This window comes from Dromiciops gliroides, chromosome 3 (genome assembly GCF_019393635.1).
Source record: "Dromiciops gliroides isolate mDroGli1 chromosome 3, mDroGli1.pri, whole genome shotgun sequence".
In the NCBI taxonomy this organism is placed as follows: Eukaryota; Metazoa; Chordata; class Mammalia; order Microbiotheria; family Microbiotheriidae; genus Dromiciops; species Dromiciops gliroides.
This window is the reverse complement of record NC_057863.1, coordinates 455,709,916-455,733,328: the sequence shown is the minus strand read 5'-3', so window position 1 is coordinate 455,733,328 and position 23,413 is coordinate 455,709,916. Positions and strand designations below refer to the sequence as shown.

The window sequence follows — 23,413 nt, the reverse complement described above, 5'->3', positions numbered from 1 at the left end:
CACACAACTACTAAGTAATTGAGTGACGATTCAAACTCTGATTTTCTTAGCTCTTTTCATTCTTATCTGTACAACTCTTAACTTTCCTCCTGACCTTCAGTCTCCCATCTCCAACTGCATATTAGACATTTCAAATTAGATGTCTGGTATAGATATTTTAAACTCAACATGCTCAAAGTTAAACTCATTATCTTTCCTCCCAACCCCTCTTCCTAATTTCCCAATTACTGTTACAGGGTACCACCATCTTTCCAGTCATCCAGGTTCCATACCTTAGATGTCATGCTACATTCTTTACTCTCCTCTTAACCCTCATATCTAATCAGTTGTCAAATCTTGTCATTTCTACCTTACAAAGAAATTTCAAATATATCTCCTTTTCTTCTCTGACCCTGCTGCCATCCTGATATAGGCCCTTATCACCTTATTGCAATAGCTTCCTGGTTGGTCTCCCTGCCTCAAGTCTCTTCCCACTCTAGTTCATCCTCTATTTAGCTGTCAGTTTGATTTTACTAAAGTGCAGTTTTGGCTGTGTCACCACTACCACCCCTCTTCAGAAATTCCAGTCGTACCCTATTACCTCCATGATTAAATATAAAATCTTTTTTTTTTTTTGCGTTTAAAGACCATCATAAACTGGTCCCTTCTTCTCTTTCCAGTTTTCTTACAATGTACTGTTTCATCCAGCAACACTGACCTCCTTGCTGTTCCTCACAGAAAATACTTCAGCTCCTTCCTTTTTAGGGATTTTCACTGACTGTGTTCCGTGCTTCAAATTCTCTTCCTCCTCATCTCTGCCACCTGGCTTCCTTTAAGTCTTAGCTCAAGGCTGACCTTCTACAAGAATCCTTTCCTAGTCTTCCATAAACGTAGTGCCTTCCTTCTAAGATTATCTCCAGTTTACCTTATATCTGTATATCTATAGCTATATATCTTATTTGTGAGCAGCTAGGTGGTACAGTGGAAAGAGGAATCCTGGACCTAAAGTCAGGAAGGTGTGAGTTCAAATTCATCCTCAGACACTTGCAAGCTTTGTGACCCTGGACAAGTCACTTAACCCTGTTTGCCTCAGTTCCTCATCTGTAAAATGAACTAGAGAAGAATATGCCAAACCACTCCAATATTTTTGCCAAGAAAACCACAAATGGCGGTCAGAGTCTGAAACAACACATCTTGTTTGTATATAATTGTTTGCATATTTTTTCCTCCTTATATTTGTGAGTTCCTTGAGAACAAGGATGGTGTTATTTTGTTTATTTAATGGTTTTGCCTTTCCTTATATCCCCAGTGTTTAGCACAGTGCCTGACACAAAGTAGGCACTTAATAAATGCTTGTTGATGACTTCCTGACTTCAAGTCCACCTAGCCATCTACTGTGCCAGCTTTCTCTTACCAAGTATCACTTTGATAGGCCAGGGATAGGTTAAAGATGTAAAAGGAACTCTTTGGGGGGGGGGGCAGGGAGCAATGAGGGTTAAGTGACTTGCCCAGGCTCACACAGCTAGTACGTGTCAAGTGTCTGAGGCCGGATTTGAACTCAGGTCCTCCTGAATCCAGGGCCGGTGCTTTATTCACTGCACCACCTAGCTGCCCCCCAAAAGGAATTTTTAATGCCACATTTTCTTTTAATGTGTTTGCCTGCTTTTGTAGAGATTGAGCAAAATTCGATGAATCTCTAACTTTAAGAAATTCTCCAGTCTCTACTGTTAAAAAGGATAATTACTACTTGCTAGAAGAACAATAGAATCATGACTAACCCAGCTTGAATTTTCATAGCCTGTTGATATGATAATGGATATGAATCAGAGAGTGATTGTGGCCTGTCATTGGCCACCTAGAGAGAAATATCTACCATATCATTTCAAACGTTTAACAGTAACAACTTAGCATTGCAATAACATTATTATATCTGATTTTTAAACTTTTGTTAAAAACAATGTTTATAGTTAAACATTAAACATCTTTGCTGGAAATGGAACTGTGGAAGTCTTGGAAACCTCATTTAGTCTGTCGTTGGACTCATCACAATTACTTTTAATGAAACGAGTTGTAACTTGCAAACATTTTCCTAACAACCTATAGGTGTCCTCAGGGAAATTAAAAGCAGGACTATAAGAAACAACTTCACAGTCCTGTGCCAGTGGATCAGCGTACCCAGTACATCTTTATAATTATGCTAGTTCCCATTTATAGCTGGAAAGATTCACAAGGCTAAATGACTGCTCAGTAATTTTAAACTGTAACTTAAAGCTGTTCTTTGGAAATCTCCCTGATTTCTGTCTGTCCCTCCTTCATCCTCTCTTCCTCATGAGCCTCTCTTTTAAATAAACTATTTCTTCCGTATTATGTATTGTCTCTGCATGGTACAAAAAAAAAAAAAAGAACAAAACAACAAAATTGCAAGCATGTCAGGGTAGGCATCAGCTAGCTAGTAAGTGAGGGGACCAAATTTACAGCTATTTTAATGTCAGGATCAGGGTTTTACAAGTTAAGAGCTGGAGGAGACTCTAAAGGTCTTGTGGTCCAGCCCCTCATTTTACTGATAAAGAAACTGAGGTCATTTACCCCAGAGAAGAGGGAGTGACTCATGCAAAGTTACACACGGTAACAATCAGGATTTGAACTCTGAGCCTTCTTACTCAAAAATTCAGCGTTCTTTCACTATGCCATAATGCCACATTTTATCGATTCTAACTCATTAATATTTGTAAAATAGAGGATGATGATACTTAAAAATACTTTACCCTTAAAGTATTATAGAAATAATAGCTAACATTTATATAGCACTTATTATGTGCCAGGCATTGTGCTATATAAATTTATTATAATATATAATATATAATGAATTAACTTATTATATAAATTTATTATCTGAAAGTTAATTATCATAAACCTTATTGCCTAGTCATTGTGGTGGTTTGGGGTTTGTTTTAGTGACATGGGGTATCATACTAGAAATAAAATGTAACAATACAGTGCAGGAAATAGACTTACTAGTTTATTTAAGCATTCATATTTATCGAAAGCTAAAGAGGGTCTTGTAGGATGGCTGAAATTACTTTCCCAAATTGTACTTAAGGCAAGAACAGATGCTGACACATCTATTCTAGTGAAAAGTCTATTAGCCTTAGTCAACTTAGCATCCAGTCTCTAGAAAGAAAAAAAAACAAAACTATGCCTTCAATTACCTGGTTGTATTATTTTCTTAATTATTTTAATTCACTTCAACTACCATTCACTATAGCTCACTGATGGAAGAACTACAGAGATTAAATAAGACCTGGCCTCTGCCTTTGAGAAACTGGTTAGGGAGAACAATTCACATTTCCATAGTTAAGTACTTGAAGGTTTACAATGCTTCTTCAACTAGTCAACTTTGTGAGCTAGGTGGGGTTGTAGGCATTTGTTGAACAGTATAAGATTTCACTGAACAGAGAATTAAGTGATGTTCCTAACTATTGGGTTCATGATCTTTTTAGGCCAGGATTTAAAAAAATGAAACCAAACCATAAAGACTCTTTTTTTTTTTTTTAGTGAGGCAGTTGGGGTTAAGTGACTTGCCCAGGGTCACACAGCTAGTAAGTGTTAAGTGTCTGAGGCTGGATTTGAACTCAGGTCCTCCTGACTCCAGGGCCGGTGCCCTATCCACTGCGCCACCTAGCTGCCCCCATAAAGACTCTTTTTGATAAATGCCCATACCATTTTCAGCACCACTTTTATCTTCCAAACAATAAGTAGGCCTAGCCCTTTGTGTGGTTTATGATATCTGAAAAAATAAAAGGGAGGGACATCCTGTGGCAGTAGGTAGTGAGACAATGAGTATTTAATCTCTGTTATGTCCTTTTATAATGTAGCATTTCATTTCAGCATTTACTGCTGAAAGATGGGGAGGGGGGGGGTTTGCCAGAGGAAAGATCCCCCTCAGCACATTCAGTGTTAGAAATAGAAGAGAAGTTCTTGATGATGCTTAGTCAGTGTTATCACTTCCCCTTTAGTAGCTATTATTTATAAACTTTCAGTAATAACAGTGAACATTTATATGGTGCCTACTATATGTGCTATGCTAAGTGCTTTATAATTATTTTCTCATTTAAACTTCACAATCATCTTGGAAGGTAGGTGCTTATTACTATATCCATTTTGCAAATGAGGAAACTGAGGCAAACAATATTAAGTGAGTTGCCCAGGGTCACACAGCTAGTAAGTGTCTGAGGCTGGATTTTAATTCAAGTCCAGTGCTTTATCCACTGCTTCACCTAGCTGCCCAGCATAGGCTACCTTCTCTGGTTATTTCTTTTTGTCTCCCTCTATATGCCATCTTCCCAATTAGACTGCTCCTGGAGAGCAGAAACTAAATCTCACACCTCTTTGTATACTAGGGCTTAAGAAAGTATGCTGGCTACACTACAGCAGGTGCTCAAGAAATATTTGAGTATTGTGACTTGAGCAGAAATGGCAGGTGGGAAAAGGAGCAGTATCCAGGAAAGCACTGAGTACCATGAGGCAGACATCCCAGTGTCTCTGCTTAATCTGTACAATTCCAGATGAGAGAAGGTTAGGGATCCAACCGGAGTCATCACCACTCTATGACCAAAACAAAGAATTAAACAAGGCATCTCTAAGTAGCTAAGGTCAAAGGATCATAGAAGTGAAAGAGATCATTTGGTCTAAACCCTTCATTTTACAGATAAGGAAACTGAGGCCCAGAGATAACATGACTTGTTCAGTGTCATATAAACTTTAAATGTTTAACACAGGATTAGAATACAGGCTCTCTGACACCAAATCAAGAACTATTTATACTATTGTTATGAAACCTCAGGTTGTGATCTATGTTTTGCCCATGGATCTTAGACTAATTTCCCATACTAAGTAAGCCCTAGTTGACCATAGACCTGGATCAGCTTCTTATAAATAACCTATCAATAATTGGTTTATATGCCATAAATAGTCTACTTGAAATGAAATCCTAAAGCCATTACAGAAATCACAAATCTGTGATATCCAGGAGTGGAAAAACAAGACTGTGATGCCCATGGTGGCCTCTGACCCATTTACTATTAGGACTTCGTGGGAAGAGAGCCGCAGTATGGCATTGAGCAGTAGTGTTCAACTCAAATAGAAATGGAGGCCACTGATCATAATATGACATGACATGAAGATCCTTGTGGGCCACATATTGACTTAGCTTTAAAATGCAACATTATCTGTATCTTATTGCATTTTATTTTATTAAATGTTTCTTAAATTACATTTTAATTTGGTTCCAGCCACATCCAGGAGTGTTGCTGACTGTGGGCCAAAGTACTAGACAGCATTATAGGAGTTGGGTTCAAACATTGGCTTTACCTCTTGCTACCTCGCATCCTTAGGGAAGTCACTTTATCTATTGGGGCCTCCATTTCCTCATCAATAAAAGGAGAGAGGTTGAACCAGATGATCTCTAAAGCCCCTTTGAATTTTAAATTTTTGCTTCCCTGTTTCTAAGGAAATCCTTCTGGGCCCTCCCCTCCCCCAGTGTCTTCTTTGAAGCTCTTTTGGTGTTCCCTTTCAGTTGGGAAAAGACAAGAGAATTTTGAATGTGAAACGAAAACAAATCAAAAGAAAATGAAAATTTTAGTGGTTAATCATCCTATGATCGCACATTTGTAAAACAAGAAACCCTATATTTCTGTTTGGAAATTCCATGTTAGATTGTTTTTCTACTGTTTTTCAGACATAGCCACTGGTCATATTATCCAATCATTTCTATAGCAACCATACTTGTACTTCATTACTTTCACATTTGCTAGCTTGTCATGAACAATAAAATCAATAAGAATATATATATATGTGTGTGTGTATGTATATATATATGTATGTGTATATATATATATATATACATACATATATACAATATTATACTTTTTTCCAGCATGTAAGACCCCCTCCCCCCTTGGGGGAAAACACTTGAAAGACCTGGATCTGATGGTCACTTTCTAAATGTCTTTTTTTCCTTTGGTCAAAGTATGTTCTTAAATTTATTCAGAATATAACAAATGGTTTCTATCTGATAGGAAATTACACTTATTATTTAGGTCTTGTCTACTTAACCCTCCATTTAAAAATCAGACACTTGAAATTATTTGTGTTCTAAATAGAACATTTGGGGTAGAATGGTAAGTGGAAAGAATACTGTTACACTGGGAGTTAGGAGACCTGGGTTCAGTTCCCAGTTCAGCCAGTGATTAAATGGGTGAATTTCAAAAAGTTATTTCACCTCTCTGGACTGAGTCCTCTTCTGTAAAAAAATATCTTCTTGTACTAGATTATCTTTAAGGTTCCCTCCTGTAATAAAATTCTAAGGATGTTACAGTACCAGTAGTGGCTACCCATACTAGGACCTGCTATACTAACAACAATAGCTAGCATTTATATAGTGCTTTACAACCCTGTGAGGTATGTGCTATTATAGTTCTGATTTAACATATGAAAAAGTGGAAGCTGAAGTTTAGTGATTTGCTCAGTCACAGAGCAGGTTAGTGTCTAATAGGAAGTTCTCTGACATTTGTGTCTCCTTTAGATTAAAACTGTACTTTTGGTGACCTGTGAAATTTAACCCAAACCTTTGGATCTAGTGATATGATACAGCAATGACTTGGTGATCAAGAGAAGTAGGCTCTAGCTGGTCTCCCAACTGGCTTGTGTGAAATTTTGCCTTTCTGGGACCCAGTTTTTCATCTGAAACATGAAAGGCTTAGGTCCAGAAGGAGAGAGCAAAGAGTTTTTCCATTCATTCTTTCTGCTTCTTGCTTGTCCTTCATAATATGATCTGAGTACAGTGACACCCACGCCACGTAAGTGGGAGAAAATTCCACTTCATATTTAAAGTTAAAGATTTTTACTCTTCACTTTTGTAGGGAGGGAGAGTAGGATAATCAATGGAAGGCATCCAGGATTTGGACTTTGAGGATCTGAGGTCAAATCTTGGCTGTGGCAACCATGCAATTTGGGGCATCACTCACTTCCTTCTCTGGGACTTCTCTTCCATAAAATTTGGGGGGCTGGACAATATGAAAACTGAGGTCCTTTGCTGCTCTAAATCTCTAATCGCATACCAGTGTTTTTGTGGCACAAATCCTAGCATCCTGCTTTTTAGAGCTATAAAGTGGCTTGGAGATGTCTACTGCAAATCTCTGCCTATCCACCACCATCTTAGAAGTTGAGGAAAGGAAAGCCCAGATGTCTTTGCTTAAGTCTCAGCCATAGGGTGCCCTGTTTACTTATAAAAGATTTTCAGACTTAAATCATAAATTAGAAGAATGAGCTCTTGCACCATAGAATTTCTGCTTCAAAAATAAAACTACAAATGAAGGAACATCATCACCCTGGGTCAGGAGAGCTTTGTGTAGGCAAATGCCTCTTGAAGGTATTAACCAGGAGAGAGAGAGAGAGAGAGAGAGAGAGAGAGAGAGAGAGAGAGAGAGAGAGAGAGAGAGAGAGAGAGAGAGAGAGTGTAACAGAGACAGAGAAAAAGAGACAGAGAGATTGATTAACAGAAACATGGACAGGTTGGCCTAAAGAGTTGACAGACCTGTTTTAGTGCGGCTGGAAAACCGTTGCAGCAGAAGATTTGAGTAATAGGATACTGGGACCGGCTTCCCCTCATCAGCATGAGAGGGCCATACTTAGAAAGGGGAGGGGGGGTCCCCATCTTCCGGCTGCTTCTCGGAATACTGAATTGCAGACTTCTCTGCCTCTGCTCGACGTCGCAGGGTTTCGTTTTAACACCAGTGTAGAAGAGGAAGCACACGGGTGACCGGGCGGGGGCGGGTATTTTCCTTGAGCTACCTCGGCTCACCTGTTGCAGCTGGGGAAACCGGGCCGGCAGCGTCCAGCCACATCCTCCCGGGGGCGGCCGGGCTCCCCGCCAGCTGTGCTGGATACAGAGCCCACCCCTCACGGCGCTGCTGGAAGTTGGGGAGGCTGGATGGACCACCCAGAAGTCCGCAGCCCTCCGTTTTCTCTTCCTGGAGGAAGAGAAGCAGCCACAGTCGAAGAGGCAAAGGGAGGGTTTGCTGTCATTTCCTAGCTGGGATGGGAAGTGGGGTCGTGGTGTCTGTCAGTCCAGAAGGTCCAGGTCTCAGCCCCGGAGGCGCGCGGCTCTGGCCTCAAGTCGCTTTCGCTTTCTGTGTGCTTCGGCCCGGGGTCTATCATCATACGTTTCTCGCAGGTTCCCTGTAAAAAGTAAAGCCTCTGAGGATACTCCTTCCTGCGGGGAGAAGGAAGAACCTGCAAACCGCGAATGTGTGAATGTGAACGGCGATTAACTCTTTAAAAACAAAGAAACAACAACAACAAAAACTTAGTGATTTAAGAAAGGAGCCTCTTTCTGTGTAGTAGGCATAGGAAACTAGAGTTCATTAATCTAGCTGGGCCTTAGGGTTTTCCATGCTGGTATTGAAAAGCAAAAGTCCTATTGAGCCTTCAAAATTGTGGGGAAAGCTGACAAAAATGCAGTGGAAATGTGTTTCTTAAATTGTTAGATTAATTTTACACTTAGCAAATGTAAAACCGGGGGAAAAAATTGAAGGACCAGTGGCATTAAAGTTCAGGGTGTTAATATTTGAAATCTGTCCAATTTAATTAGCTGCATCCTGGAGACAGTTTCCTTTTTTTTTTTTAAATGGTCCATGTCACTGATGTAACACCCAATTCTTTTCTCTAGAGTGAGATAGGAATTAAATATATAATTTATTTAATGACATTGACCTGAAGTTTGTTTCTACAGCATTTTTCCCCATTTGGAGAAATGGGATACATCCATGAGGAAATTGTTCAATGGCTTTCTTCTTGAAGTGGCATTTGTATGATACAGGTCAAGGCTCCCTATCCCAAGGCTCCCTAGAATATTTTGGTGGATAATTTGTCAGTTCTTAGTACAGTGCTTTGAATTTGAATGTGAACCTTACTTAAGGGATGACTGTATTTTTTGTCTGATATATAACTTTGAAACATTTATTTCAATCAATGTCATCACATATTTAGTAATATTTAGACTAAACAGTGGATATTTGTTTTTCACTTGTCACTCTTCAGGACCTTTATTATATAAGATGTTGTAGGACATGTAATAGGAACTATTTAGAGTAATTATCACAAATATTGCTCTAGATACCTAAGACTTAATGTTTATATATATATATATATATACACACACACACACACATATATAGCTAGCATTCTATAGTGCTTTAAAGTTTGGTGTTTGTTTTTTTTTTTTTTCGGTGAGGCAATTGGGGTTAAGTGACTTGCCTAGGGTCACACAGCTAGTAAATGTTAAGTGTCTGAGGCTGGATTTGAACTCAGGTACTCCTGACTCCAGGGCTGGTGCTCTATCCACTGTGCCACCTAGCTGCCCTGTGCTTTAAAGCTTGAAAAATGCTTTATCTTCAGAACAATCCTAAGAGGCAGGTGCTGCTATTATCTCCATTTTACAGATGAGGAAACAGAGGCAGATAGAGGTTAAGTGATTTGCCCAACTTCACACAGTAAGTAGGTTTAGAACTCAGGTTCTCCTATTCCAGGCCCAGCACTCTATCCACTGTGTCACCAAGCTGCCTATGGGTGTTTTAAGGTTTTCAAAGCCACTTTCTACCAGCTTGACCCTGCTAAAGACAGTGATTCTTGAAATGATTCTGTTTGTTAAAAAGAGCTACCCTCTATGAATCATTAGATAAAAAGGTATTAAAGGGACTTCAGTTATTGGGTGGGAGTGAAATCATAATAAGGATATACAAGTCTTAAATAATCTTACTGCTGTTATGGAATAGATGATTGGTCGCTTAACTATTTGACACTTTTGATATCCTGAAGTGAGATGACATTTTTTTCCTAGGACTGGAATGTTCCATGTAGGAAACTGTAAAAAGACTGATGTTAGGATAAAATGAAAAATCTTGTACCCTATCAGAACCTGAAATAATGGAAGGTTTCTAAGGAGGTAAAAGAACTTGACATCGACAATGACAGGAATGGCTAACAGAGGACTCCTTCCTCTTCATTGTGCCCTTCCCAACCGGAAAGGAGAATCGGACTCATTAGGTGGGCTTCTACCAAGGCAGGCAGGCAGCTGGAGCTATTACACAAACTGATAGTACAAAACAAGGGCATTCTCAAATTACCTCTACCAACCATATAACCTGGAGTTCAGAAGCAGCAGGGAGGTTGAAGAGCTAGTGTGGGAAGAGGACTGAAGGGATGTGTTTTGGTTTTTTTTAATGTACTATCTGACAACAGCCCTCCCTAGGTTTTGTGCTAAAATAAGAGCATTTTCACACATTTTAATTGCTCTGAGATAACAACAGTATGAACTCCATCTACAAACATTTATTATCTATTTAATTTTGCTCCAATTTCAATGTAGCAAGAATTCACCTTGTAAGTGGAAGTAACTGTCCGTTTAGTAAAAGATATCCCTCCCCACATTGCTACTGCTGTTGTGCTTTTTTTCCTCCTTTTACTGGAAAGCACTGTGTAATGTGAATAAAATAGCCCAACACATTTCTGTAGGTTCAGGTGGCCTGGTCAGTTACCATTTAAAAAGTGATATCTTTGTGAATTCAGATGCCTCTTGTTTCTTGGCCATTTGTGAAGAATGTTATGAAATCATGAAAATGCATGGTTTCTCAAATACTCTTGGCCAGATTTTTAGATCATAAACACTATATGCTACAGAATATTCAGTAAGCCTTATTAGAGAGATCTGTAAAGTGCACAATGAAATTATATTTATTCAATAATGATTCAATTCTCTCTTGATTTCTCCTGCTCTAGATCTTTGTCATTGACACTATCCTTTTCAGTGATGCTACAGGACAGAGAGGAATGGACAAAAACATGGGAGAGCAGCTCAATAAAGCTTATGAAGCCTTCCGTCAGGCATGCATGGACAGAGATTCTGCTGTAAAAGAACTACAACAAAAGGTATGTGATGCTGGTTTGGAAAGTTACCCCTTGAAAATCATGGTATTCTGTTTGCTACTGAACTCCTGCTATAAGTGGAAATCACTGGGAAGAATAGAGTCTGAAATATCAAAGAGACTCATTAATCAAGCCATGAAATTTGACATATTTTTGCATGGTATGCTAAAGAATTGAATCATGTGGAATGATTGTGGGTTAATTAAGGGTTACATGTTTGTGAATGACCAAAAATATGGTCTCTTTTAAATCTAGAAATGGAAATGTTAGTGTTTCCATCACATATGCAACATAGATGAAATAAAAAACAAGAATTATTTTTTAAAAGAGAAAGTCAGGAAGTATCAGTGCCTTAACTGACTTTTTATTTCTTTACATTGTTGTTTGCTTGGCAGAAATACCATACAAACCTGAAAATAGCATGTAGCTTAACTTATTATGAATGTCTCTTTATAGAAAGATACCAATAGGTTTCCAATCAGTTCTATCCCAATGACAATATGATAAGGGTAAACTGCTTAAGGAGACTCTTTGATAATTAATGAAAGTTATAGCCATCTTAGCTTCTCTCAAGTATTCTGATAAGAGTTTGGGAAATCACATGCTTTAACACATTTACCAAAAAAATCATTTTATTGTCATAGAAGGAACTCTAGGGTAAGAAGACTTGGGTTCTAGGCTAAGCTCTTTTAAGAAACTTTTTTGGGGGGAGTGAAGGCCTACTCACTCAGTTTTCCTGCCTGTCAAATGAAAGATTATATACTAGATGGAGATTGTCCCTTCCATCTCTGATGACTACTCCTTTCTCCTGATATTTTCACTCTAAAGTGGAGTGCCATTCAGGTATTGTAGTCTGCTGCCCATCACTCATTAATAATCTTTGAATAGCTCATTCCCGTTTACAAAAGAACAGTCAGTGGCAAAATTAATTGAAATCTACATCTCCTAACATTTCTCCAGTCTCTTAGTAATTTCCCTCATTCTTAGGAGCCACATAAAAAGGAAAATGTGGACTCTAAGAGAAAGAGAAAAGGAGATTATTTGTAAAATGTTTGAAAGATTGTGTTTAAACTTAAGTTTATATTTTAAATTTGGGTTTTTATCACTTTTGGTCTTGGGGAAGAAAATCCTAACTACTATTGTTGCACCCACACATACCGCACCTCCTTCCTGCTTTTGACTAGGAACAGAGATGTACGTACATTAAGAAATCTGACAGCCTGGTCTTGATCCAGCTGAGGTGAGAGGAAGAAAGGATGAGAAAGGAGGGTAAATTTGTATGAGGGTAGAGGAGTTAGTTTTCTGGACTTTCCTCTCCTGCTAGAGACAGTGGTAAGAAACTGTCAACCCCTTTAGTATATCCCCTTGTCTACCCTGAAACATGCCTCTGATAATATCAGTGTTATGTTCTAGTGTTAAAAAGTTCTGGACTTTAAGTCAAGAGGCTATTTGAATACTGGCTTTCATTCTTACAACTTATGGGAGCACTAATAAATCACTTAACCTCTTTGAGTGTTATTTTCCTCATATGTAAAATGGGAATATTTTCATTATCTATCTTGGAATGCTGTTTTAAGCAATTTATAAGTGTTTCATAAACCTTAAAGTATAAAAATGAGCTGCTTTCAATAGATACTATTTTAGAAGGGGAAGGAGGAAGATAAGTGGACATGATTTTTTTTTTCTGTTTTTCCTCTGAAAGCTGGAGTGGTATGAAATACTCAAATATGTAACAAAGAAAAATATAAGTAAATATAATATTATTATTTTTATTACCTTAAAGCCCCACCGTTAAAAATACCTGCTAACATACTTGGACAAAGGTATTATTAATCTTGTGCTGCACACTGCCCACATTAATTTTCAGTCATTTTTCATGTAACAAAACTTCCATCATTGCTTTTTGTTTGTTATTTTCTCATGTACCTACACAGGCTTTCTTATGGAATTTTTGGTTGTTCTGTGTAGTAAAAGGAAAAGATTTTTAAGGTCTCTTCTTTGTTGTATTTTCTTCGGTTCAGATTTTAATCAGTACACTTCTGTTGTTGCAATAATAGAATTGAAGTTACCAAATTTTAATGACTGAGTGTTCATCAAACTTTGGAAAACAAATAAAACATTGATTGAGGAAAAGCAGGGTCAATACATCTTTCACTACAGATATCTTCTTTTAAGGGGATAGGGTAGAGGGTAATGTATAATAAATAACTTAAATTTGTAGGGTGCTTAAATCTTCCATTCCATTTTACATTAAAAATAATAACCTACATCAGAGCATGCTTTTTGTAGTCAGTCACTCCATATAGATTGTTAAGCTTTTACAGTATGTAAGGTATTATGATAGCTACTTTGAGCAATACAAAAATGGCATAACAGGCTCTGACCTTTGGGAGCTTGGTATCTACTTAGAGAGAGATAATAGATCTTAATCACCATAGAAGCAGGTGTTCTTTTTATCCCTCTCTGAGATAAACTTATTTTTAAAAGTTTTTCCTTTAAAAAAAATCTTCTATAAGCTGTTAAAAAAAACCCAGAGGCCATTATGTTGTTTTCTTTGTTGTTTTTTCTTGCTTGAACTATTGCTTTGAAAAATTATTATATCCAATACTGCATTTTTAAAAGTTTATAATAATATTTAAGTCAAGAGCTTCTTTTACTTAAGGTTTGAGTAGCAAAGAAAAAAAGAAGCATAAGCAAGTTTATCTAGTGTATTGATTCTTAGCCATTTTTTGTAATTGGGCCCTTTCAGCAGTTAGTTGAAGGTTTTGGACCTCTTTTCAGAATATTTTTAAATCCATCAAATACAATTTGTAGACTTGTAAAAGAAGCAAATATTGAAATACAGTTATCAAAATATGTTTCTAAAAACCATTCGCAGACTCACTGAAATCTATTTATGACCCACTGGAAGACTGTGGAGCTCAGGTTTAAGAATCTCCACTAATACCTGCCTCAGTTACTGCTCAATGATAACAACCATAGGTTAGCTTCCTATGCCAGAGGTGAAGCTGAAATATCTTGCATTTTTTCATATGATTATAGATAGCTTTAATTTCTTTGTCTGAAAACTGGAAGCACAGAATTCTGAGAGGCAGGGGTATAGTACATCCTAGAAGGACAGCTTATATAAAGTCACAGGGACAGAAAGTAGCATGTCCTGTGTACAGAAGAGCAGGAACGCCAGTTTGGTGGGCTAGTGTCTGTCAAGGAGCATTATAAATAATAAGGCAGTCCCTTCCATCTCTAACTCTATGATACTATGATTTCTGTTCTTGCTTTTGTGGCACAGAACGAATCAAGGAAAGTAGGGGGACACATTGACCAACACACCGCTTCCTTTTTTTTTTTTTTGCAGGGCAGTGAGGGTTAAGTGACTTGCCCAGGATCACACAGCTAGTAAGTGACAAGTGTCTGAGGCCAGATTTGAACTCAGGTCCTACTGAATCCAGGGCCAGTGCTTTATCCACTGTGCCACCTAGCTACCCCCACACTGCTTCCTTTTGAACCAGGCTTAGAGTGTCTGAAGTATTGCTGGAAGGACTGCTTCTGAACTCCATTTGATGATACCACAAATTAAAGGGAATTCATTTCAGTAGACAAATCACGTAACCTCTCTAAGCTTCAATTTCCTCATTTGTAAAATGATAGAATTTGACTACATGGCCTCTAAGGCCCCTTTCAGTTCTAAATCTGTGATCCTTTATTCCCTCTTAAATATCATCAGGGTAAAACACCCTTGTTCCTCTAACCAATCTTATGGTATGATTGTAAGACCTTTCATTACTCTAGTCACATTCCTCTGGATATTTTGACCTTCCTAAAATGTATTGCCTAAGATTGGACATAATACCCCCAATGTGACCTGATCAGGGCAAAGTATGGCATAACTAATGCTTCCTTCTTTCTGGACACTATACCCCTCAAAATGCAGCCTAAGATTCCACTTTTTTTGGCTGCATTATCATACTGTGGCATGGTTTATTGGATAGAGAATAGGATTTAGAATCCCAAACTAAATTCATTATCTTTCACCCAAACATTTCACTCTTCCTGACCTCCTTATTACTCTTAAGAGTACCTCTATCTTCCCTGGGTGAGTACCCAGGCTCACAACCTTGGTATCATCCTTGATTTCTCATATCCCTCACCCTTCACCATATCCAATGAGTTGCCAAGTCCTGCCATTTCTACCATCATAACATGTCTCATATATTCTTCCTTCTTTCTTTTGACACTACCACACTGGTCCCTGTTGCCCCAGCCCCTGTCTCTCACTCCAAGTCATCTTCCATTCAGCTGTCAAACTGATCATCTTAAAATTCATCTTTGACCATGTCACCTCCTTACCTCCAGAATCAAATATAAAGTTCTCTCAGTCCTCAATCCTAGTGCCTTCCATCTGAGATTACCCCCAATTTATCTTGTTTGTACATAGTTGTTTGCATATGTCTCCCTTCCCTCCCGTTAGACTGTGAGCTCCTTGAGAGCAGGTCCTGCTTTGTTTCTTATCTTTTTTGGTGTCCCCTGTCTTAGCATGGTGCCTGGCACAGAGTTAATACCAGTTGTATTGCCTTGGCAGATCTGGATTCAAATCTCATCTCTGACACTTGCCAGCTGTGTGATCTTGAGTAAGTCACTTAATCTCACTGGGTCTCAGTTTCTTCATTAGTAAAAGTGGAAGTTGGAATAGTTGGTCTCTAAGGGTCCTTTCTAGGTGCAGAAATAGGATCCCGTAACTCCTAGAAAACTTGAAGTCCAGTAAATTCCTATATCTTTTTTTTTTTTTAAGTGAGGCAATTGGGGTTAAGTGACTTGCCCAGGGTCACACAGCTAGTAAGTGTTAAGTGTCTGAGGCCAGATTTGAACTCAGGTACTCCTGACTCCAGGGCCGGTGCTCTATCCACTGTGCCACCTAGCTGCCCCAATTCCTATATCTTTTACAGACAAACTGTTGTCTAGCTGTGTCTTCACCACCTGGAATCAATCAGTGTTATGCTTATGAAAATAAATGCTTTCAATTTAAGTGTAAGGCTATATATTTATCCTTATTCAATTACATTTTATTAGATTATAGTCTGTCAAGATCATTTAGATCCTGATTCTGTCATGCGTGTATATTCATTTATTCTTTTTTTTAATTCATTTATTCTTAGAGTCATTTTTAGATTTAGAAGGATATTAGCAATGCCTTTATCCTAGTCCCAGATAAAAATGTTAAATAAATACAGGGCTATGGGCAAATCCTAGAGACCATCTAAGTTGACATTTAACCATTGATGATTGTTCTTTTGGACTCACTACTTAACCAGTCCTGAGTCTATTTCATTATACTATTGTCTGGCCCACATCCTTTGGAGGACATATTTGCCTTTATTTATGGCAACCTTAGAGGATAGGTGCATTTCAGCTTCTCTTCGTAGCTTGAGTGACTGCAAAGATGGTGGCATGGGCAACAGTAATAGAGAAGATAGAAAGAAAGGATGGTTTGGGTGGAAAGATAACAAATTAATTTTTGGAGATTTTGAGTTTAAAATGTCTATGGGACATCCAGTTCGAGAAGTCCAAAAAGCATTTGGAAGTGCAAGCCTATAGCTCAGGAAAAAGGTTAGATCTAGACAAATAGATCTGAAAATCATCTGCATTGAGACAAGTGAACCTGTGGGAGCTGATAAGATCATTAAATGAGAAGGTACAGAGGGAGAAGAGAAGAGAGCCCAGGATAGGGCCTTAGAATCCCCACAGTTTTTGTGGGCAGGAGGAAGAGACAGCAAAGGAGACTGAGAAGGAATGATTGGTATTAGGAAGGTAAGAGGAAAACCATGAGAGAGAAGTGTTTGGAAACCCTAGAAAGGAGAGTATCCAGAAGAGGGTAATCTACAGCGTCAGAGACTACAGAGAGTTCCAGAAGAGGGATTGAGAATAGGCTATCAGATTGGACATTAAAAAGATTGTTGGCACCTACAAAGTCTACAACATCGCCTATATTATTCAGCCAAATTCATTATCTGGGGATGGTTGTTGGATAAAACTCAGGTTATTCCATACACCCTCGGTTTTCAGATACTTAGCCCAACATGTCAAGATGTTAGAATCTCTTTAAAGATTCTGTCTCTCTTATTGTCTAGAAAAGTACTGTCTCGGGCTGCTAGGTGGCGCAGTGGATAGAGCACTGGCCCTGGATTCAGGAGGACCTGAGTTCAAATCTAGCCTCAGACACTTAACACTTACTAGCTGTGTGACCCTGGGCAAGTCACTTAACCCCAATTGCCTCACCAAAAACCAAACAAACAGAAAAGTGCTGTCTGTACAGAGGAACGATAGTCATAATAAATGTTTCTGAATAAGCATTTTTTTTTTTGCGGGGCAATGGGGGTTAAGTGACTTGCCCAGGGTCACACAGCTTGTAAGTGTCAAGCGTCTGAGGCTGGCTTTGAACTCAGGTCCTCCTGAATCCAGGGCCAGCGCTTTATCCACTGCGCCACCTAGCTGCCCCTCGAGCATTTTTTTTTGTTTGTTTGTTTTTTTGCAGGGCAATGAGGGTTAAGTGACTTGCCCAGGGTCACACAGCTAGTAAGTGTCAAGTGTCTGAGGCTGGCTTTGAACTCAGGTCCTCCTGAATCCAGGGCCAGCGCTTTATCCACTGCGCCACCTAGCTGCCCCTCAAGCATTTTAAAAAAAAAAAAGATTATTGGTAACTTTGGAGAGAGCTGTTTTAGTTGAATGATGAGGACAAAAGCCAGACTATAGAAGGTTTAGGATCAAGCAGGAGGAGAAAAAGGGGAGGCAGTGAGTATAAATGACTTTCTCAAGGAGTTTATCAGAGAAGGGGAGGAGAAATGATAGAAAATGTGGATGGATCAAGTCAGGTTTTTTAATGATGGGGGAGACATGGACATATCTGTTGGCAACAGGGAAGTAGCTTTTAGATAGGGAGAAATTGGAGATTGGTAAGAGAGTATGGTTGATAGGGTAATTTACAGGAAAAGACAGGATAGAATGTGATTGAATGTAGACTGCTTTGCCTTGGTAAGAAGGGCTACTTCTTCCTGTGAGAGAGGGGTGAAAGAGGAGATAGTGGGGGAAGTAAGCAGAGGGCTCAATGATAACAAACATAACAAGAATGGGGGGGTGGGGGTGGGGAATCCCCTTACATCATCCTGCTCATTAATTTGGGAAAAAACAATTCAGATAAATCCTAGCTTTTCCTCATGTTTTGTTTTGGTTTGGTTTGGTTTTTTTGGCAGTTGAATCAGGGACCCAAAGGAAAAAAAACCCTCAAATTCTAAAATTGGGGCACATGCTTCTTTCTTTCTTTCCTTCCTTCCTTCCTTCCTTCCTTCCTTCCTTCCTTCCTTCCTTCCTTCCTTCCTTCCTTCCTTCCTTCCTTCCTTCCTTCCTTCCTTCCTTCCTTCCTTTCTTTCTAGTGACAAACATTTATTTTATTTTTTCCAGTTACATGTAAGGGTAGTTTTTAACATTCATTTTCATAAAATTTAGAGTTCCAAATTTTTCTCCCTCCCTTTCCTCCCCCCTCCACAAGATTGCAACCAGGTTATATATGTACAATCAACAAGTGTTCTCTTTATCAGTTCTTTCTATGGGGGTGGATAGTAAGCTTCCTCATTAGTTCCTTGGGATTGTCTTGGATCATTGCATTGCTGAGAGTAGTTAAGTCATTCACAATTGCTCACTAAACAATACTGCTGTCACTATGCACAATGTCCTCCAGCTCTGCTCACTTCACTATACGTCAATGTTCATTAGTCTTTCCAGGTTTTTCTGGGATCATCCTGTTTGTCATTTCCTATAGCACAAGACCATTCCACCACAATCATATACCACAGCTTCTTCCATCATTCCTCAATTGATGGACATTCCCTTGATTCTCAATTCTTAGCCTCCACAAAGAGTTGCTCTAAATATTTTTTGTACAATTTTCCCCCCTTTTCTCTTTTTCATGATTACTATTGTTAACTGTTTCCCTTCCATCCTATTCCCTTCCCCATAATATTTATTCTATTATCCTATCCCTCTTCAAAAGGGATTTGCTTCTGTCTGTCCCCTCCCCCACTCTGCCTTTACTTCTTTTGCCCTTCTCTCTTTATCCCCTTCCACTCCTATTTTCCTGCAGGGTCAGAGAGATTACTCCACCCAATTGAGTGTGTACATTATTCCCTCCTTGAGCCAATTCTAATGAGATTGAGGTCTTTGAGCCAATTCTTCTGAGTGTTAGGTTCATTTACTGCCCAGATTAAATAGATTACTCCACCCAGTTGGGTGTGTGTGTGTGTTAGTCCCTCCTCAAGGCAACTCTGATGAGTTTATGGTCTTTGAGCCTTTTCTGATGAGTGTAAAATTCATTTACTGCCCTGCTCCTCTCCCATCTCTTCCCCCATTCCATAAGCCTTTTCCTATTTCTTTCATGTAGGATTTCACCTCTGCCTTTCCCCCTCCCCCAGTGCCTTTCCCTCACCCCTCAATTTAACCGTAAAGATGTTATCACTTAGCTAGGTGACACAGTGGACAAAGCATCACCCCTGGACCCAGGGGGATCCCAGCCAAAACCCAGCCTCAGACACAAGACAGTCACCCACTGTATGACCCCAGGCATGTCCCCCAACTCCAATTTTTTATGGTTCTCTAGGGTCTTGTATTTGAAAGTCAAATTTGCCATTCAGTTCAGGTCTTTTTATCACAAATATCTGCAAGTCCTCTTTTTCATTAAAGTCCCATTTTTTCCTCTGAAAGATTATGCTGAGTTTTGCTGGGTAGGTGATTCTTGGATGTAATCCCAATTCCTTTGCTCTCTGAAATATCATAGTCCATGCCCTCTGGTCCTTTAATGTAGAAGCTGATAGATCTTGTGCTATCCTGATTGGGGCTCCACAGTACTTGAATTCTTTCTTTTTGGCAGCTTGCAATATTTTCTCCTTGACCTGAGGCCTCTGGAATTTGGCTATAATATTCCTAGGAGTTTTCCTTTTGGGATCTCTTTCTGGAGGTGATCTGTAGATTCTTTCATTTTCTATTTTAGCTGCTGCTTGTAGAATTTCAGGGCAATTTTCCTTGAGAATATCTTGGAAGATGATGTCTAAGCTCTTTCCTTGATCATGGTTTTCAGGTAGACCAATAATTTTCAAATTATCTCTCCTGGACCTATTTTCCAGGTCAGCAGTTTTTCCCAGAAGATATTTCACATTGCCCTCTATTTTTTTGTTCATTTGGATTTGCTTTATTGTGTCTTGGTTTCTCATAAAGTTACTGGCTTCCATTTGTTCAGTCTTAATTCTTAGGCAATCATTTTCATCAGAGAGCTTTTGTACCTCCTTTTACATTTGGCCAATTTGACTTTTCAAGTTGTTGACTTTTTTCTCATGTCTTTCCTGCATCACCCTCATTTCTCTTTCCATTTTTTCCTCTACCTCTCTAATTTTATCTTCAAAGTCCTTTTTGAGCACCTCTGTGTCCTGAGACCAATTCATATTTTTCTTGGAAGCTTTAGCTATAGGGGCCCTGATGTTGACATCTTCCTCTGAGGGTGCCCCTTGGTCTTCCTTGTTACTGAAGAAACTTCCTATGGTCCTCACCTTTCTCTGTCTGCTCATCTTGCCTTTCTTTTACTTGACTTTTAGCTCCTTAAAGTGGGGCACTGTTTCCAGGCTGCAGTATCCCAAGCTTAAGAAGTCCCAGGTGGTATGATTTAAGGAGGCTCAGGTTCTTCACTCGCCTGGCCTGTTCCCTGGTCCATAGATGACCCCAGGCCAACTTGCTAATCAGCCAGCTTTGTGTGTTGTGGTTGTTAGCTCCAATGAGCCTGTGCCCCTCCCCCACCTTGGCCACTGCTTCTCAAGCCTACCTCCTGGTTCCTGGCAGGGGAGAAAAATCTAAGTTCTGCCTCAGCACCAGCCTAGACCCATGTAGTCTCCCCCCTGCCCAGGGCTCAGCCCTCTTACCAGACTGTGAGCTTAGTTCCAGACAACACTGGCGCTTCAGCTGATTCAGAGGCTCTGGGGGTCTCCTTCTCTGGTGAGGCCTTCCTGGGACTGGATCTGTGTCAGAGTGACTGTGGGGTTGGACTCGACTCCTGTATCAGCACAGCACCTCCCTCCTTCTGACCTTCCAAGCTGTTCTTGGTTAGAAGATGAGTTCAGCACATTCTTCTGTGAGTTTTGCTGCCAGGGCACATGTTTCCAAAGGATACAATTAGGTTTTTAGAAGTTCATATCCAACAGAAACATAGGTTGCTTGGTAAAGCAAAAAGGCATTTTTTTTGTGTGTGAAAAAGGCATTATTTCAAAAGAAATAGAACAGTTTGAAAGTTTAGGGAGAGATACTCATAGCTTCTAGTCTCTCACACACATTTGCCCAGTGACCTTTCTTTATAGTAAAGATAAAACCAGAAAACCAGCTTCCTTCATCCACTTTCCTAGTGTAGCTTTACTCAGCCATATTTTACCATATATTCAGTCCTAAATCCTGTTTGCCTCCCTCTCCAAGCTTTGAACATCCATATTTGATGGAACACCCTTGGTTAAGTGAAGGTATCACACTGGCCCTTTAAACAAAGACTTCTGGATCTCAGGTTTCACTAAGCTAGAAAGGGATGACTAAGAAAAGATAAGGGTATCAAGTGAGGACATTCAGAAAGTCCAGGTACTTTATCTGTGTTCAGTGGTAGTTATCAACTTTTGTTGAGCATTATCTAGAGTATATATTATAATTGATGCCATATGAATAATAAAATTATTTAAATTAATTTTTGAAATAATTGAAAGTAAATTATTGAAACTTAGAATGAATTAGGAAATTATTTGTAAGATGAAAATAGTTTGTCAGAATACCAATCTGGCATGCTGAGAAAGTGTGATCATTCTAATATTGTAATAGGTAGTTTGTGATCAAAACTGCAGGGATTTTCTTGTGTAATTCTCCAATCTGTCTTCCGTATAGCTCCGTACAGTGAGTTTTCTAAAGCACAGGGCTGGCCTTGTTACTTCCCTGCTCAAACAACTTCGGTGACTCCTTATTACTGCTAGAATCAAATCTTCTATTTGACCTTGAAAACCCTTCTTAACCTTTCTGCAGCCTCCCTTTTCAAAAGTATACTCTCCTTCACATTCTCTAGTCCAAACCAAAATAGCTTTCTTGTTATTGCTGCTATATGCCATCCCATCTTCCATCTGCACATCTTTGCATAGCTGCCCTCCATGCCTAGAATACTTTCTTTCCTTATTTCTACCTCTCAGAATCCTGGGTTTGCCTCAGAGTTTAGCTCAAGAGCTCTTTTCTACATGAAGCCTTTCTTGTTTCCCCCAGCTGCTAGGACCTCCCCCTCCAAAAAAATTACCTCATTCTTATTGTGTGTGTGTGTGTGTGTGTGCGCGCGCGCGCACACACACACACACGAGCGTGCAGGGACACAGCAGGGACTACTTCGTTTTTATTTTTAGTCTCTTATCCACAGCACCTGACACTTAAAAAAAAATCAGACTTGTGATTGTATTGGTATAGAGAACTCCCACCAAAGAAATTGCCTCTGCTCATGAAAATCAGCATCTGCTATGCAATTTAGGAATAGCTGCCTGGGAGACTCAGAGAGGTTAGGTGAGCTGCCCAGGGTCACACAGCCAGTAACTGTCAGAGGCAGCACTTGAAAGATTTTCCTAATTCTCCTGAATTCTCCTGAATCTAGCTCATTATCCATTATAAAACACTGCCTCTCACCTGTCACATAGAAGCCACTTAATAAAATCCTTATTGATGGGGGCAGCTAGGTTGCTCAGTGGATAAAGCACTGGCCCTGGATTCAGGAGGACCTGAGTTCAAATCCGGCCTCAGACACTTGACAATTACTAGCTATGTGACCCTGGGCAAGTCACTTAACCCTCAGTGCCCCGAAACAAACAAACAAACAAACAAAATCCTTATTGACCTGTGGGGGCACCTTGGTGTAGCACCGGGTAGAGTGCTCAGGCTAGAATCAGGAAAATTCGTCTTCCTGAGTTCAAGTCTGACCTCAGACACTTACTAGCTGTGTAACCCCCTGGGGCAAGTCACTTAACCCTGGTTGCCTCAGTTTCCTCATCTGTAAAATGAACTGGAGAATGAAATGGTAAAAACACTCCAGGATCTTTGCCAGGAAAACCCATAATAGGGCCTTGGAGAGTTGGACATGATTGAAATGCCTCAACAGCTGATACTGTTGTATTGATGAATGGGGGGGGTGTGTGAAAATAATTGTCTACTATATAGATTTGTATAGCCAGAAACACCAGAGTAGTAATCTTGGTTTAGATGATCTCTTACCATTTTTCTTCTCTTCAGTTTGCTCAGCTGTAAAATTGAACATGATGCTTAGCTCACTGAAGTGTCAAGATGAGACAGTTAGTTAATTAGTTGATACGTCTAACGTGCTATGCAATAAGATAATTACTATTTAATTATGTTCCTT

General features: G+C 39.4%; 1 protein-coding gene across 5 annotated transcripts in view; it reads left to right on the top strand.

Moving 5' to 3' along the window:
• The window catches only part of TANK (TRAF family member associated NFKB activator), a 91,397-nt gene that overhangs the window by 29,094 nt on the left and 38,890 nt on the right, over positions 1-23,413 (top strand). For all 5 annotated transcript variants that reach the window (XM_043996312.1, XM_043996311.1, XM_043996313.1 and 2 more), the window contains exon 2: positions 10,816-10,965. In XM_043996312.1, coding sequence (XP_043852247.1) covers positions 10,867-10,965 — 99 coding nt within the window. In that variant the 5' untranslated portion in view covers positions 10,816-10,866. The remainder of the gene's footprint in view (positions 1-10,815; positions 10,966-23,413) is intronic.